This window comes from Sminthopsis crassicaudata, chromosome 1 (assembly GCF_048593235.1).
Source record: "Sminthopsis crassicaudata isolate SCR6 chromosome 1, ASM4859323v1, whole genome shotgun sequence".
NCBI classification, from domain to species: Eukaryota; Metazoa; Chordata; class Mammalia; order Dasyuromorphia; family Dasyuridae; genus Sminthopsis; species Sminthopsis crassicaudata.
The window spans coordinates 136,427,025-136,446,083 of NC_133617.1; the positions used below are offsets into that span (position 1 = coordinate 136,427,025).

At 31.5% G+C, this 19,059-nt stretch overlaps 1 protein-coding gene across 47 annotated transcripts in view; it reads right to left on the minus strand.

The window, feature by feature from the left end:
• Positions 1-19,059, minus strand: part of RIMS2 (regulating synaptic membrane exocytosis 2) — a 780,681-nt gene that overhangs the window by 271,964 nt on the left and 489,658 nt on the right. For 16 of the 47 annotated variants that reach the window (XM_074267248.1, XM_074267296.1, XM_074267240.1 and 13 more), the window contains 2 exons: positions 15,853-15,909; positions 3,794-3,859 (listed from right to left, as the gene is read on the minus strand). The exons of 15 other annotated variants lie outside the window; for them this stretch is intronic. In XM_074267248.1, coding sequence (XP_074123349.1) covers positions 3,794-3,859; positions 15,853-15,909 — 123 coding nt within the window. The remainder of the gene's footprint in view (positions 1-3,793; positions 3,860-15,852; positions 15,910-19,059) is intronic. 16 more of the 47 variants (XM_074267322.1, XM_074267274.1, XM_074267308.1 and 13 more) reach the window with 4 other exon arrangements.

The window sequence follows — 19,059 nt, forward strand, 5'->3', positions numbered from 1 at the left end:
TGTTAGGACATTATTTCCCAAAATCCAAATACTCATACAGATCTAAAATCTTATTGATGTGGGTTCTACTTCATATAGTACACACTGTGAACCATCTACAGCTATCCAGTTTTTGTAACTCTTATTCCTATAATACAATTAATCTACCAAAAGTAGTATATCCATCATAAGGCTGAAAATATTCTTTGAATTCTCATGATATTATAAATGTATTAATGTACTTTCTGAGCTATGTATAAATTATCCTTAAATTTGTCATGTTTCCAGAGGTTCATATGTTTTTTCATACAATTTTAATGACATTTTTTGCACTACTCCTTGTAGTGTGTTTCTTTTAGCTCATATATACTACATACTTCCAATTACCTTTTGATTGATTCCCAACTCCTTGAAGACTGTAGGGTTCCCTGACTCATAACCATTTGCATTTCTAGAAGGATATTTGTATTTTTAATGGACACTTTCAGGGAGAATACTGGCATCATTAAAAAAGGTTTTAAATTTCCAAAGGTAATCCAAACCATTTTCTCTCCCTCTGCCTCTTGCAATCTCATGCTCTCTCTATCTCTGTCTCTGTCTCTCTCTCTCTCTCTCTTTCTTTCTCTCTTTCTCTTTCTTCTCTCTCTCTCTCTCTCTCTCTCTCTCTCTCTCTCTCTCTCTCTCTCTCTCTCTCTCTCTCACACACACACACACACACACACACACACATATACACATATACACACAAATAACATATACAGGTTATCCATTCAATTGTATATCATATCATAGATGAGAAAGCTATTTGATTTTTTTCTGTGTGGGTAGCTTTTCTGGGTGATTTCTGGGTGATCAGAGAAAAGATACTAACATTAAGAAGAACAGGAATATGGTAGCATTTGTGAGTAGAGGGTATATTTTGTCTTTCTATATATCACCAAGTGCCTGACATATAGTAGATATTTAATAAAAGGTTATTGACTAACAAGAAATCAGGGAATTCAGGAGGTTTCCTTGTGGAGGAAGAACATTCCAGGTATAGATAGACTTGAAAAGGTATACTACTTAATACACTTTGTATGAAGTGTAGCAATAAAGATAGTATCTCAGCATTGCAGTGTATCTGTAAGGGAGTAAAGTATAAAATGCTTGAAAAGTTCACTTAATCTAGTGGCTACATTTAGTCTGGGTTACAGGAAAAAGTAATTCAGTAAACTAAAATTTAAAAGTATTAGGGAGTTACATTATAACTTTAAAAAGAACCCTGAGAAAGCTATGTAGAGGATAGGCTGGAGTAGAGAAAACTATGAGGCAAGGAAACAAACTAGAAGGTCATCTTGGATGGTCTAGACATGAAGTGATGAGGAAAAGAAATATTTAGCTATGTAACTGAGAGGAAGATGAATGTACATGAAAGACATTGTGAAGGCAAAAATATGATTTGAAAATCAATTAGATATCATATGACTGAAAGTGAAAGAAGAATAAAATGAAGATCATGAGCCCAAATAACTTAGAGGATGGTTGTACCTTTAAAGTAATATGGCAATATGAGAAAGGCCAAGGTTTTAGAGGAAATATGAATTCAATGTTACATATCTTGATTCCCCAAGAGGGAATGGATAATGTGACACAATATGTCAGGTGAAACCTTATTGATATTAATTGATCTGATAATCATCTGCATAAACATTTACTGTTTAAGGAAAACAGTAAAAAAGGAAGATCAGAAGGTGTGTCAGAGTCTTGGGGAACGCTCAAGGCTAATAGGTATGACCAGTATAAATATTTAATGAGGACTCAAAAGGATTGGTCAGACAGGTAAAAAAAAAACTTGAGAGAATATAGCACCTAAGATAAGAGGGTTTTCAAAAGTATAGAAGTTTGCAGAAAAATGAAGGATGAGGAGTATGAAAAAATTAGATTTAGCAATTACAAATTTGGATTGTAATTGTAATTTGTAATTATAGTTTCGTATTATAGTGAGTTTATAAGAAAGTGAGAAGTAGAACTGATTGTAGCTTTCTCAAGGACTCTAATCATGAAGAGAAGAGAGATATAGGACAATAGCTAGAGAAGGGGAAACAGAAGTATTACCTACAAAAAAACTGAAGATCAGCAAGAGTTAATGGGCAATCCATTTAAGATAGAGTGGAATGGGATCAAGGGTTTCTATAGAGAAGTTTACATTGACAAGTAGGAGGGAAATCTCTTTATGACACAGAGTAGAAGGACATAATGAGGGATGAGGAAAAATGAGAAAAGACATTGATTTTTTTGACTATTTATTGAAGATTTGACAAACTACAGTCAAGAGGGTAGTTTTGATTCCTTTAGCACAATGGTTCTTTTAAGTTAGGTTCAGGTATTCTTAGAAGTCTCAAGACTTTTTCAAGAGATCTGTAAAGTCAAAACTATTTTCTTGGCAATATTAGATGTTTTCATTTCCTTTGGGCAGGAACCAATTTCCATGTTTAAAATCATTACAACTTCAAAAAGTGCTAATTTCAATATTTCAACCAAACCAGGTTAATTATTTTCACAAACTAGAATCTAGTTGTAGTCAAGTCAACAAGCATTAAATTGTAGCTTCTAAGTGCCACGCACTTGTAAGTTCTGAAGATGCAAAGAAATGTAAAACAAAAACAAAAAACCAATGAGCAAGACAGTTTAATTGGTTTATAACTGCTTAAATGGTAAGACATGAAGACTATTTCATAATGGTTTGATGTCAACTTGAAATTTTTCTTTTTGAAGCTTTAGTCAAAAAGTTTTTTTTTTTAATAGTTTTTATTTACCAGATATATGCATAGGTAATTTTACAGCATTGACAATTGCCAAACTTTTTTTTTTTTTCTAATTTTTCCTCTCCTCCCCACCCTCCTCCAGATGGCAAGATGTTAATTAATCTAAGGATCGTTTCTTGTTTCTATGCAGTTTAATACTTTTATAATATTCATTTCAATAAAGGAATATATGATGTCCTTATCAAATTTGCTAAAGACAAATGGAAGAGATGGCTAATACTAAATGACTATCAGGATTAAAAATTTATTGAAAGTATAAAACTGGGATAAATCAAGATTAAATTTTGACCAAACTTGTGATTTCATTGATATAGTGAACTTAATAGCAAAACTCTTCATTAATATATGTTGATGCCTGCTATGCAACTTCTTGATTTGCCAGGAGCACTGAGATTTAATGATTAGTCCGAGGTTCTATAACATGAGAAGGCCTTACCTCAAATAAATACTCGTACTATCACAGAATACCATTATTATATTGAATATATTAAAGTAGTCATAATTTACGTTTAACTTGTTAAAAGCAACTTTAACATTAATTAATAATTACCCAGTACCAAGTTTAGTATAATTGCCTTTTGAAAACTATCCCATGTTCCCCTTTGTTATACACATAAAACTAACTTTCATTTTCCTTGATCAATCAAATAAGTAAATTTAAAGGAACAGTAATGAAACTAATTTTTTTATCCATATTAGGCCACATTTAGGAGAAAAATTCTAAATTTAGAGTACAATTCTGACTTTAATTTTAAAAATAAATATACTATTATGGTTTTGCCATATGTGTAAAATAATATGATTATTTCATTTTATAGATATAAAATATATTATTTTACTATATTTCACAATGTTAAAATTTAGCTATTTTAATTATGCTAATTCAATAATAAAGCAAACAATAAAAGAACTTAAGCCTATACATTTTGAAACCTTATTTACATAAAATATCATTTTAAAAATGCTACTACTTAGTTTTATATATTTCTATTATATAAATGAAATACCTTTCAATGCTGTGGGGAATGTCATCATAATATGTATTAGTCTCTCTTCTCTCCTGCCTATTCCTCCTAAATATGAAATAAATAGTAGAAATTTAAGGCATGAATTTTGCTCTAATTATAATTCCACAGTTTTCTAAAAAATAATTATATTGGATTATTTCTTATATAGTCATATAAAAAATAAAGTATTTGTCCATATAAGATGTAGTGGAACTTACATTCCTTTATAAACATTTCCTGTAACTAAAATTAATCCCTCCATCATTCAATAATATAAAAAGTGTCTTGTCATTCTGACAAAGCTACCTGAACACAACCTAATTAAAAAACTGCAGTCTGAAAGCCTATGAAAGAAAATAATCTTTCTTAGATTAAATAAAGTAATATTAACATATAAATAGTATCATGTCTTTTAATACAAATACATTAAACTATTAAACTACCCTTTATATAAAATACATGTGTGTATGTATACACATATATGTATATTATAAGCCACAATTCTATGACAGTCAGCATATCATAAATTATTGGCAGCCCTCTGCCTCAGAGTCAGGAAAACCTGGGTTCCAGTCCTGCCTTTTACATATAACTGTTGGACCCTGGACAAGGCATTCTACTTAGTTTTCTGAGACATTATAAGACAACATCCCAGAGAAAATATAGAGAGGATGTTCTCTTCTGGGCCTTGTCCCTCTGGTCATCATCTATAAAATATAGTTTTAAATAAAACAAATGTGATAAAATAAATTAGCTTAAAAATTCAGTGAGCTAGAGTAATATATACAATATGACAACCACAAGAATTCCAGAGGTATTCAGTATCACCTATCACTCTGTGATAATTTGATTAAATACTATTTAAAGTGACATCAATGATGGCAATCAAGAAAAAATATGTATTAAGTATATATTGAGTTTACAGTTTAACATTATAGTCATTCAATAGTTGGACTCAAAGAGTATTATGTTTAATATTACAGAAATGCTTCATTATGGATAGCTATAAAGACACAGCACATAATATACACTGGAGGTATGAAGTTAATATTATATATGAAGTCCAAAGAAGTGAATAAGTATAGAAAGAGTTAATTTTAAAGGTATTCTATTTGAGTTGGGATTAAAAGAATTAGTTCAAGACAAAATGAAGAAGAAAGGCACTACTTACATATAGAAGGAATAATACAAGCAGAGAAAGAACATAAAGATTATAGTGCACAAGGGGAAAGAACTGTCCAATCTGTTAGAATTATATTGAATGAGGAATGCAATAATAAAATAAGGCTGTAAAGATGATAGAAAATGTCAGTTTATGTTGACTTTGAATGAGGGGCAAAACAATATGAATTGTATTTGAAAGGCAATAGGGTACCCATTAAGAAGTGTGAGCAAAGAAATGGCATGTTCAGGTTTTTATATATAAACATTATTATAGAAATTATTATGATAATCAAAGATATATTTTAAAAAAGTAAAGTTTGGGGTTATTTAAGAAGGCTCTTTCAATAGTCTAGATAGGTAGTAATGAAAGTCTGAACTAAAGCAAGAGAAGAGGTGATGGATTTAAAAGATGAAATAAAAAATACATTTTCACTAATTAAATTTGTGGTAAAAGAGGACAAAAAAGAAAAAACATAAGTTTTACTGTTTTGTCTAAGATCACAGTTGCTAACCTTGTTTTTAAAAATTCATCTGATATATGCTTCTATTCTATAAATTCTATTTGGTTTCCTCATTTTAACACCATATAGATCCTTATTTTTAATAGATTCTTATAAAATTACATTATTGACTTATGCTTTATAATCCATTCTGTTATGGTCCTCTATTTTAATTCATTCTATTTACATTATGGCTATTATTCTTAATCTTATATTTTTTCTATCATATTCCTTTATAATTTTTATTCCCTTTTATTCTGTCCCTATCTTTACAAATAAGAAAGGGGGGGGCATATGATCATCATGAGTAGACTATCTAATTATTCTATTCTTATTCTTTCCCTTCTCTCCACCCCAAATTTAAACCTTGATCTCTAGTCATATTTATTTTTTTCTTCTCCCCTTTTTCTGAATATATTTAGTTTATTCTTCCTCTGAAACTCAGGACTTCCCTCACCTCTTTCTGTACTGTGTCCTTTTTAAACTAAATATATTTTAGACTAAACAATTTGTCTTGAGTTGCATTTTAACCTTCCTTTTCTAGTTATATTTAATAGTGAAGTGAATGATATACCTTTCCATCACCCTTTTTATGTTTGTATGTTTATCTTGCACAGATTATGCAAAACATGATTTCCTTTCCCCTTTTCTTCATTTTCTGCTAGTGTATTCCATTTTCTATCCCTTTTCTTTCCAAACTTAAGACCAACAAAGCAGGACTAAATCAACCTAATCACTGTGATTAATTCACTAAACTTTCTTTGTGACCTTCAAAGATAATTTGAAGCAATATTTGCTGCTTCTTCTCTAGTTAGAAGGTAAACATCTCATTGTTTAGTAGGTTCTAATTACTTTAAAGGGTTTATCTTTCTATAATACTCTTTACTACTACATTTGTATTTTAAAATTTCTACTCTGCTGTCTAGTCTTATGAAGAGAAATTTTGATGTTCTATTCTAGGTCAATTTTATTTCTTATAGGGAAGGCTGGCTTACAATAAAGAGCATTTTACTCTGTTGGATTTGATTTTGTTTTGGCTTTTGAAATATTAAAAACCAAGGGTATCTATTATTTTTTGGTTTTGTTTTGTCTTATTTTTTTTCCTCTTTTATATTAGACTACAGTCGTATGTGATGGTGCCAATAATTTTCTAAAACTTGAAATCTTGCTTTATGTCCATTTCTAGTATTTTTTTCTTTATCTTGAAGTTCTGAATTTTTCTCATGATATTTTTAGTGTTTTTTAATCTGGTGTTTCTGTGATGAGGTAAATGATAAGTTCTTTCTATATTCATCTTTTTCCTCTTATTCAAATAAACCTGGGAAGTCCATTTGAAATATGGCATATATGTTTATTTTTGGAAATGATTTTTGGGAAGGCTAACAAGTTTTAAATGATCTATTATTTACATATTTTCCAGTTCAGCTGTTTTTGATAATAGATATTTTAAATTTTTTCTTAAATCAATGTGTTCATAAGAAACAGGCTCTCCTTGATAAGTCTTTCATTACATTTCTATTTTTTTTTTTGTTTCTGGACTAAAATTCCTAGATGAGGTGGCAAGCCCCATTTGATACTTGCTCTCCTGCCATACGGATGCTATTGACACTGTGGTTTTGGATTGAGTTGCCAGGAATAGGAAATTCCTTCTTCTGAATCTCTAATTCCAAATTAAAATTGGCCAAAATAGATTTTGGATTATTCCTTTCTGTTCCCTCTTGTCCAAACCCCAAACCAACAATGACTTCATCTTGTCCCTGGACCCTCTTAGGTATAAATTATGAGCCAGTTATAAATTATGCTGGTCCATAATGTTGTATATTCCAAGGTACTATGCTTGCCTTATTTACTGACTCTGGATGTATCAAGGGTTGCCTAGGCAATGTCCTCAAACTTCTTCAAAACCTCAGGTGTGCTGCATTGTTTGGCTCTACATTCCTGTTCACTGCATAAATATAAGAGTTGACTCTGTCCCCAGTTGCTCTGAAAAGATTATCTTCTCTTTCTTGACTGTTCTCTGCTTTGAACATGAGTATTCTTCTGACAGTGTTCTTGGGATGACCTGAACAAAGCGGAGCTTACTGTTATTTCTCTTAAAAATCATTCTTTCTGGTACATTTTTATAACTTTCCTGGAGTGTTTGTGAGAGAGCTGGGTATTTCTAGGTACTTCATACTATCATCTTAGCCAGAAGCCTAATAGTTAATATTTATCTGGTGCAATACTGCTGAGAGAGACAGTATACCATAGTGTTTACGTTGCTGATCTTAAGGTCCGAAAGATGTGGGTTCAAGTCACTTAATCCTTCATTTTTCTCAGGAAAATCACTGAGTGGAAGCTGATAATCAAGCATATCAGTTTGGTTTGGAAGAGGAATTTTCATGTATGTGTATGTGCATGTATATATATTTGTATATTTACATAGCTACATATAATATGTATGTGTATATACACACACACACATATATATATATGTATAGATAATGAATAGACACTAAATTTGGAGTGTTATTTCATATGATATATTAAATAATTATATCAAAAGCCTGACTGAACAAATTAAAGAATAGAATACAAGGAAAGCAAGTGGAAGCATTGCTTGTAGTTGACCTTCTCAAGGTTAGCCACAAAAGGGAGAAGAAATAGACAGATAATAGGAAAAAATGGATCAAAGGAGGGGGTTTGTGGACAGATAAGACAGAGACTGGTTTAAGCAGTAGGGAAGCAACAAATATATAAGGAGGGAATAAAGAGGAATTTGACAGTACAGATAATAAAGGGGGCAACCTACTAGAGAAAATGATAATAAACCTTGATAAGGAGAAGTATTACTGTTTTATGTGAATCAGACAGAAAAGAGAAAATAGTTGTGGAGAGTATATTAAACATGATAGATGAGGAATGGGAAATGAGGCATCTTCTGGTAAATGGCCACATTTTTTTCAGTGAAATATAATTCCAAGTGCTCAAGTGGATGTGTGGGTATCTGTAAAAGGCTGCAGATAGTGGGGGAATTCTGGGTAAGGTATAAGACCCATCAGCTCAGAGGGAACCTGCTGACTATGTTTGGTTTGGCTCCCCACTTCCCTTTGGTGTTCTCAGCCTTTCTGAGAAGTCAGGGAGGGCATGACAACCTGTGTTCTACTTGAAGCAAGGGATACTTACCGAAAGAGGCATTTACATAGCAGGGTGCTTATAGTTAGCATTTGCTCAGTGTGATCTGATGATAATGGTTCTCTAGTTGGCACATGCTTAGTGTGCTGTAATGATGTAATCATACTGAAGTATTTAAGGGTTGAGAGGAATAGAAATAGAGACATCCCATCTTTGACCATCCTGGTGGATCTCCTGCCTACTTCACTCCTCCACTAAGACCAAGGCTGGTCCCGAGATCCTCCAGAGAGCTAGTCCGGATAGTATATTTTGGCACCCCAATTTGGGAGCTCTAGAAAGCACACTACATAGATGGAAAAGCTCATTTCAGATTCATTTCAGATATATTTATTATATATCACACATAACTGCATATTATATGCCATATGTTATATGCATATATTATATGGTATGTCATACATCATACCAATAGTTCTTCAGGTTATTTTCATATTTTCATTTAGAAAAAACTATAAACTACTAAAGAGCTACTAAGATTAGAAGTTTAAGAATTATTTAAAGTGATTTTGAATTAAGATATAATGTAAATCATAATAGATGAGGCCAGTTTTCCAAAACCAATACCAATCAAAGTATGAAAATAACCTGAAGAACTATTGGTATGATATATGACAGATATGGAATCCAGGGACACTTTGAAAAGAAGTGAAAGCTAATATCAAAATGTTTTTTTTATTTTCTTAAAAAAGAAAACAAATAAAATATAATGATAAACAAAGAAATAAAAATATAATTAAAGTAACTTAAACCTGATCTATTTAAACAAGCATCAGAAAACCAGCCTCCTACAAGGAATCCAGATTGAAGTTGAAGATCATTGTGTGGGATAGAGGAAGTACCAAAAGAATGATTAAATTGTGTAAATGATAGCTACTAGAGCTGTTTTTGAAATTTATCTTCTTTGACAAATAGAATCTCCTCAGAATGTTTTCAAAGATTTCATTGTCTTTTTCTTCTTTTAGTTGATTATCCCTTCTAAATCTTCTTCAAGCTAAATACCCTCAGACTTGCTTCAGCCTAATAGCATGAACCTAAGACTCTTCATTAACATTCTTCATCTTTTTGAGCATTCTTCAGTTTCTTAATGTTCTTCTTGAAATATGATGGCAGAGGCTGAAAATAGTATTCAAGATCTAATCCTCTCAGAAGATAGCATTATTTTGAAACCATTTATATGAAATGTTTCCTTTTATTATAATTTTTGTTTCCAAAATACACTGTCAAATATATTTCAAAACATAAACGATTTGGAATAAGTATAAATTCATTAGTAGGGGCAATCTGTTCAATGACATAACCTATTCCCTCTTTAAACATTATTATAAGTTTCTAGACTGCCAAAGAGACCCATTACAAAAAAAGAAAAAGCAAAGAAAACAAAAGATTAAGACCCACTACCTTGTAAGAGGAATTCATGAATTATTTAAAGCACCAAAAAATCATCATGAAGAAGACAAAATTCTGTTGTTGATCTTCTCTGACCATTAATAGTCTAATCTTCAGACAACAGAACTATTACTGGGTCCACATTTAAAACATATCTAAATTGGTTAAACTTGTTAGGATGCATTTCTTGCATTTCATGAGAACTCAATCATTTCCACACTACAATTAAACACTGAGGTCAAACTTTATTGGAGAACTAGAATATATTATACAATGTTTTTTGGTGTTACAATAAAAACCCTAAAAAAACTTTTATGTAAATCACTTTAAAATAAAATCTTACCTTCAATTTATAGACAGATCAGATATTTTTTTCTTCACTACTGATTCCTTTTTAATTAGTTGTATCACAATGTTTAAACTTTCTTTTTTTTTTTTACCTGAAATCCTTGCTGTCAAGCAACAAAGATAATGGTCTATAAACAAACACATAAGTAGGGATTTACTTTGAAAAAATTAATAAAACTTCTAAAAAGCATTTCAGAATGCAAATAGTCTCTGAAAGAGAGAGATAACAGACAGGAGAGAGAGAGGGAGAGAGAGAGAGAGGGAAAGAGAGAGATGAGAGAGAGAGAGAGAGAGAGAGAGAGAGAGAGAGAGAGAGAGAGAGACGAGACGAGAGAGAGAGAGAGAGAAAGAGAGAGAGAGAAAGAGAGAGAGAGAGAAGAGAGAGAGAGAGAGAGAGAGAGAGAAGAGAGAGAGAGAGAAAGAGAGAGAGAGAGAGAGACGAAGACGGAGAGAGAGAGAGAGAGAGAGAGAGAGAGAGAGAGAGAAGAAAAGTAGAGAAACAGTATACAGAAGGAGAAGACCAGAAGATCCAGCACATAACCTTGGAGAAAGCCTAAAATTAGGAAAGGTAATAACCAGCAAAGGATACTGAGAAGTGTCCAGGCAGGTGGAAGACAAATTAGGAGAGAGCAGTGTCAGAAAATCCAAGAAATGAGAGAGTGGTGAGGCAGAGTAAATGGGTAAAAAATTAAATGTAACATTATGATGGGATAGATTAAGAATGAGCAAAAACATGAGATTTGGTTACCGTCTTCTGACAGTACAGTGATGTGCTAAAAATGCAGAATTAGACACATTTTTTGCACATAAGCAATGTAGTTATTTATTTTGCTTTACAATATCTATCACATTGGTTGGTTTTATTTGTTTTTTGTTTTTTTGTTTTTTAAGTTTTTTGTCCTTACTGTTATTTATTTGTTTGTTTTTCCCCTACTGGGGACTAGGGAGGCAAGAAAGTGAGAAAAAGTTCTTGTTAATTGAAAAGATAAAATTTAATTTAAAAACAAAACAAAAAAATCTTTGATAACTCTGAAGAGTAGTTTTAACAGAGTGTTGCTGTTGGAAATCAGATCATAAAGGATTGAAAAGAGATAGGATATGAAGTAGAGAAAGGATTTGATGAGATATCCCTGAAGAGGGATGGTGGTGAAGTCCAGTAATTCAGAACTGGTAGGGAGTGGTTCTGGTCCCTCCCCCAAATAGAAGCAGTCCTAGAACAAATGCAACAATGGGAAAAGATGGCTGGTATAGCAGGCTGGCACAACAAAAAGATGTTTCAAGGTAAAGAGGTTAAGGGGCTGATGAATATTACAGGATATGGAAACTAAGGGAGGCATTTGGAATAATAGAGTAGATCAGCAAATAACTTTCTGAGGGAGAAATTTAATTAAAGGGAGGGGGAGGGGGGAAGGAAAGGAAAAGGGAGGGAGATAAGGAGTGATTAAGGGAAGGAAGGAGGGAGAGAGTGGTGAGATTTTAAAGGAAAACTTTCTTTTGACCCATTAATTGTTCTAGAGTCTACTTCCCATTTAAAAGAGTAGTGGAATGAATGCAGGCAGTTGGGTGACACAGTGGATAAAAAGAGTACTGGACCGACCTGGAGTCAGGAAGAATTAAGTTTAAGATCAGCCGCAAACACTTGCTAGCTGTGTAACCTTAGACAAATCATTTAACTTCTGTTTACCTTGGTTTCCTCATATTTAAAACTGGGATAATAATAATGCCTTCGTCCATAATTGTTGTGAAGATCACATAAAATAATATTTGTAACATATAACACTTCTTAGCACCTAACAGGGGCCATATAAATGCTACTTGTTGCCATTGTTATTATTTTGTTTTTAGAATGGATGACAAGGAAATTATTCAGGAACAAAGAAGGATGAGGAAATAGAAGCTGAAGAGGAAAACTCAAGGAGAAGGAGATGGTAATTGTCAATAAAAGACAAAGTTAAAAAAAAAAAGAAATGGTAAATGGAATAATTAGAACAGGATTTCTAAACATTTTCTGTTGTTTATGAACTTCTTTTATTACTCAAATAAATATGGACTCCTCAGAATAATGTTATTAAATACCTAACATAAAATACATAGGATTGCAAAAGAAACCAATTCTATTTAAATAGTTAACAATTTCTTGTTCAAAAAGAGAACCATTTTACAGATGCCAAGTTAAGAGGGGGAAGTGAATTAAATAAGCATAGTGCCTATGATATTCCAGTCACTATGTTAAATGCTTTACAAATATTTTTATATTTTATCTTCATAATAACCTAGCCAGATATAAGCTGTTATCACCATTTTATATTTGAGGAAATGGAGGCAAACAGATATTAAATGACTTCCCCAGAGTTTTATGAAGTTAGTAAGCATCTGATGCTAGATTTACCCTCAGATCTTCCTGATTCTAGATGACATGTTCCATCTACTTCGAAACCCAGCTGCTTTTGAATTAGAGGATTAAGAAAATTGATAGAAGGGGATTAGGGGACAAGTGGGACAAATTTGGAAAGATTAAATATTTGTGTGAAGTTGAAGAGGAACCGGGTAGCTGTGGAATTGCTAAAACAAAGCAAAATAATTTGAGTGGGGGGGGGTCAAAGTTTAAGAGGTGATAATTAGTTATAAAATTTTTCATCAATAAATACTCATATAAATAATTCAAAGAAGCAAGAAAAAAATTAACCATTATGTCTAATTGGGCATATTATTGACTGAATCATAGTGTGCAAATTTTATACTTTTACCACCAGAGCAGTGTTATTACTGGAAGAGAAGGGAAAGAAAATCAAAGAATGCTTTTGAGTATTCCAGATTATAAAGGAAAATGAATGGCAATAGAAAAGAGGCCTGATCAGGAGGAAGGGAAATTTGACTTTTACCTGAATGATGGGAAATGATTGAGTGTAACACAAAGGGAAAAAAAAAGGGAAATAGAAGTAAAAATATATAATTAAAACCTTTAAAATATCATAAAGAGGAAAGAGCTAGTTTCTTAGGGGAAGAAAATACTTGTTCAAGAATAATATATAGGATCTATAAAAACTATTAGGTAAAATATCATATGGTAAGGATCAGAGCAAAAAGAAAAGAGTACAATCAAAAACTCTTTGTTCTGGAATATTAAAGCAGCTATTTGTCTATGTAGTAGCAATCAATAAAAGGCCCTTGTAATAAAAAAAATGAGGGGAAAGCCTCCCTAAGTGTAACCCCCAAGTTATCTACTGTACTGAGTAGCCAAAGAAGAAAGATTATCACTTGAGCTACCCAGAATGTTTAAGAAAGAGAACATAAGACAAAATTTAATAAAATGCATGGTATTTAATCTCTACATAAATGCCTGAAGCTAAGGCAACAAACAAAAATGAAGATTCTAACATAAAAATTAAACTTTACTGTATCATTTATTTTAATTAAAGTTCACTGTCTACTTCATGGAAGGTAACACACGACTAGACCATAGTTCAAGATAAATATACCTTATTTAAATGAAAGAGGCTAGGTAAAAATGGTTTGGAGTGAAGTTTTATCATACATTAAAATATATATTCATAAGAGAAAATCCTAGATTTCGGGGAGGAGATGTTGAGGTTATTTGGAGAAAGATGAAAGAAAAAAAGAGTGGTTTTGTCATTAGAGTATATTACATACTACACAGAATAGAAAGTGAAAACAGATGTAGAGTTTTTGAAATACAATACAAGACTGGAACAAAGGCATGGATAATAATGCAGACTTCAGTGAAATATATATCATTTGGATTTCTCTTATACAAAAGAAGTTGATAATAACTATTATGGATATACAGGGAACTCAACAACAACTTTGATAACAAATGTACAGAAGATGGAATCAAGGTCAACTGAGAGAGGATAAAAAGATGAGTGACTCATAGTCTGAGCTCTTTTGCTAGAAAATCAGATAAGAATGGATGGAATTGGAGAAGATTTATAAAAAGCCTTCACTAGAAATATGGAAAATTAGGATTAGAAATGAATTAGAACTTAACAAAAGATCTGCTGTGCATTGGTTAAAATCAGACAATATAAATCTGTATAATGTGATTTCTTGATTTAAATTTGAAAAGCAATTTCTGATCATTCAAAAATATTTCTTAAGTATCTACTATGTAAAACAAAGAGTTGTATGGTAGGTCTGAGTAATGATACAAAGATAAATAAAAAGCAATTATGCTTTGGTTAGATTGATAGGAATTTGTGTTCCCTAAGAAAATAATAATCACTGACAATGGAAAGATAGCCCTAGTACATGCTAAATGAAAGAATAAAGTGAGCTACTATTCATTTTTCAATTGTGTCTGAATCCATCTGGGATTTTCTTGGTAAAATTACTGGAGTGGTTTGGCATTTCCTTCTCCAGCTCATTTTACAGATGAGGAAACTGAGGCAAATAGGATTAAAGGACTTGCTCAGAATCATATAATAAGTATCTGAGGCTGAATTTGAACTCAAGATGAGTCTTCCTTACTACAGGTCCTGTATTCTATTCACTGCACCACCTAGCTTACCATTACAGTGAGGCTAAACTTAAAAATGTCTTTTGGATATACAAAATGAATAGTCAATATAGGTAAGTAAAGAATTCCTATGCATGATGATTAAATGAGCAATAGATATGGAGTAAACAATATAATTACTTATAATTAACTTTTGACTACACTTTATTTTTATTTAGAAAGTATTCTTTGGGATATAGTACTAAATGGATTTGAATCATAGTCATCTCGCACAAGAAAGAAAAAAACACATATATACATACACACATATGTGTGTATGTGTTATACTTTATAAATGCACAGCAAGCAATTTTATAAGAACTAACTATGCATAATATGCAGAATATAGCACAGTGATAAAGCAAAATTAGTGTTCTCACAACAAACCCAGACAGGGTTAATAATGCAAACCAACACTGAAGTTAAAGGGTAAAACAACAAGAATTGCCACCACAAAAAAATATAGTTCAGAACTAGGAACCAAGCAACAAAAATATAATAATTTTAAAATTCAAAACAGAAATATAGCAGTAACAAATATCAAATCAATAAATATTAAATAGATAACTTTTATTTTATTTTCACTAAAATAAAGACCAGACAACTTAAAACATTACCACTCACCATCAAAGACAACAATTGTCAATGACCATATATTTCTTTATCTGTCTATTTTTTTCAATGATATTTAGGAATTTTGTTACTGGTCTTCAATTGTTTTTATTATAACTAATCACTAACGAATGTTTTTGAAGGGAATTTCTGCTCCCTTGTAATTCTGCACTTAAGTTCTATAAATTACATATAAGCTATATAGATACAACACATAGATATAAATATGGCTTGCTATTTTTAAAAAATGGTACTTCTATATTTCTATAGTTGTAAAAACACTTGCAAGCTTATTATTTCATATACAAATACAAGGACATTCAGCGCTATACACAGACTCAAACATAGAGATTATATACCTGATATCCCTGTGATGATGATCAATGTATCTGGAGCGAGGTAGAGTGAGATAATGACTTCAAGCGTGGCAGAAATAAGAATATAAACATGAGACTCAGAAAAGAAATGGATAGAAAATAGTTTGATCAAATTAAAATAAAGTTTAGAAAGATAGGGTTCACTATATAAAAAAGTTAAAAATTATAGTTGACATCTTTGTGGGCTTAGAAATGCTAAAGTTGAAATTGCTGCAGGTTGTCTTTCAATAATTCACATCTATAAAAATTACTCATTATTAATAATGAAAGTATTACAAAAGCAAGATATTAAACTTTAAAAAACTATCAAAGAATAATTTTTATAAAACATATATACATATAAAATGACTTCAAGGGAACTATATCTTTACAGGGATATATGGCTCTCAAAGGCTAAAGAACATAGTCATTTTCAGATATCTGAAGGACTCTCATATGGAAGAAGGATTTCATTTTACTGTTTAGATCCAGAAACTAAGTAGGAAAAAGTGGCTATACATTACAAAAACATATGAAAGTTCAACATGAGGAGAAAAACTGATTTGCAATCAAAATTGTACAGAAATATGATGTTAGTTTTGAAAGCATATTTCTCATTACTTCATACACAAGCAAGTCTGTGCTATTCTTTAAAACTCTTGACTAGATCTTCTGGTAGCTGTAATCTCATATCTCCTCTTCTTATCTAAACTCCTTGAGGGAAATTCCATCAATATTTATTTTCTTTGCTTTCTCTCCTTTCACTCTTTTCTAATCACTCTGAAATCTAACTACAGAAAGCATCATTCAACTGAAACTACTCTCTCCAAATTCAACAATGATCTCAACTGCTTTTTTTCATGGATTTTTCTTAGTTTTGATTCTTTTTTACTTCTCTGAAGCTTATGATAATTATTGACCCCTACCCTCACCACTACTATCATACAATATCCTCTGAGTGTTTATGACACTGTTCTACCTTGTTTTTCAGCCTACCTACTCCTTCACATTATTATTGGCTGGCACATTATCCACAGCATATACCCTAACTGTTTTCTCAGACTCTGTCCTACATCTTTTTCTCTTACTTCTATTCTTTCTCAATAAATGATCTCATCAGATCCCAAGGGCTTACTTATCATTTCTTTGCAGATATCTCTGGGAGCTAAGTATACAGTTCAATCTCTCTCTTGAGTTACATTTCTACACTATGAACTGCCTATTGTATTTTTTCAAACTGTAGGCATCTCAAGTTCATTATATCCAAAATAAGTAAGTATCTTTCCTCTAGAACATCCTTACTTCTGCCATAGGTACCGGGTTGCTGAGATTCAACTGATTTACATATTCATTCACATCCCCTTTCCATTAATATAGAAGAACATACTTTAGTTCAAGCCTTCATCACTCTCATTTAAACTATTCCAGGAGCTTAATCTTAGATATTCCTCTTTCATATCTATCTTTACTCTCCATCCTTGTAATACAATGTAGCACAATATAATATCTACATTGATGTTTCAACAAACTATATAATAGGACTGTGTAGAAAACACATGCATTATCAAAGACCTTTCTGAAATACAAAATGTTTTACCTCTATGGTTTTCCTATTATTTAAAATAATTCTTTAAAGTTAAAAAAGTAATTTACATTAATTAATTAATTTAATCATAACAACATTCTCTCCTTCACAAGCTGGCTCTCATCTATGTTCTCTGTATATTTGCATAATACTTTCTCCCATGCTCTTTAGTTTAGCCATAATAGCTTATTTACTGTTTATCATACAAAAACCTCCATTTCCAATCTCTATATATTTGAAATGTCTGTCACAAATGTTTATAATGTTTTCTTGACACATATCTAGCTTCCTGGAATCCTTTGTTTCTTTAAAAATCTCAGCAGAATTTGATATAAGCTTTTTCTGTTCTCCCAGTTGCTAATAGTTCCCCAACTCTCTATACCTGTTTGTATGTGTCTTATATGTACCTATGTGTGTACATTTTGTCCTTTCCAATAGAATTTAAGATCCTGAAAGACAAATTGTTTTTACTTTTTTCTGGATCCCCAAATCTCAGCATAATTCCTGGCACATAGTAAGCAAATGCTTGTTTAACTGTTTCAATTGGAAGCTGGATGATCTTATAATCAAAAATAATATAGAGAGAATTCCTATTCAATTAGATTGAACTAAAGAGTCTTCTGACATTTCTTCTTGTTGGGAAATTTTGTCTATTGATTTCATAGCAAAGGGAAAATAGGGCTTAATATACTATAAAATGCTAGTTTCTACACTTGATAAGCTTCCTTTTAAAACAAGATTTGGAGGAAAAGAGGAAAGTTTCGCAGCAGGATGAAAGAGGAATATTTTTTTAAAGAGTTGGATCGCATTTTCATTTGGCAAACATTTATTTGGTTTCTAATATATGCAAATAATCTTTAGGATCTGTTCATGCAAAGATAATTCAGACTTACACTGTAGAAGGAAGACAGGACATGCACCAAAATAAATAATATTCAATAGAATTGATGAATGCAAAAGGAAGGTGTAACTACAGTGTTGAAACAGTAAAATAGAGAGGCATTAAATTTAGCTATAATAATGGATAATAACAACAACTAGCATTTTAAAGTTTACAAAGTCTATATTCTCTAAGGATGGTGTACTTCTCCAAGGTATATATATTCTCACAGGGAAGACCTTATAATGGTCAAATTTGAATAAGGGTAAAATTTTGCATAATGTGTTTGGGCAGCATGAATGATCTAATTTGGCTTTAGAATAGTGAATGTGAAAAAAAAATAATGAGAAGACCATATGGTTTGTAAAAATGTTTTGTATACAAAAGGTAATGATTGACAATTTTTGAACAGAAGAATGAAGTTAACAAGCCCAATGCATCAACTAAGTTTCATTTGAGAGAAGAAATAATCAAAGTCCAAATTAAAGTGTGCTAAGTTGTTTTAAACTGTCACAGTATCAAAGAATTGGAAGGAACCTTAGAGATAGTTTAAACCTTTATGTTTACATATAAGCAAACTAAGGTTCAAAAAAGTCAAATGACTTGCCAAAAGTCACACAATTATAAAGTAGCAAGAAATTAAAATAAGTAGCAGAGGTAGGATTCAAAACAGGTCCTCTTCTTGAAATCTAGCATTCTTTCTAGTAGATCATGTTGGTAATTTAGGCAGATGAAATTTCCCTAA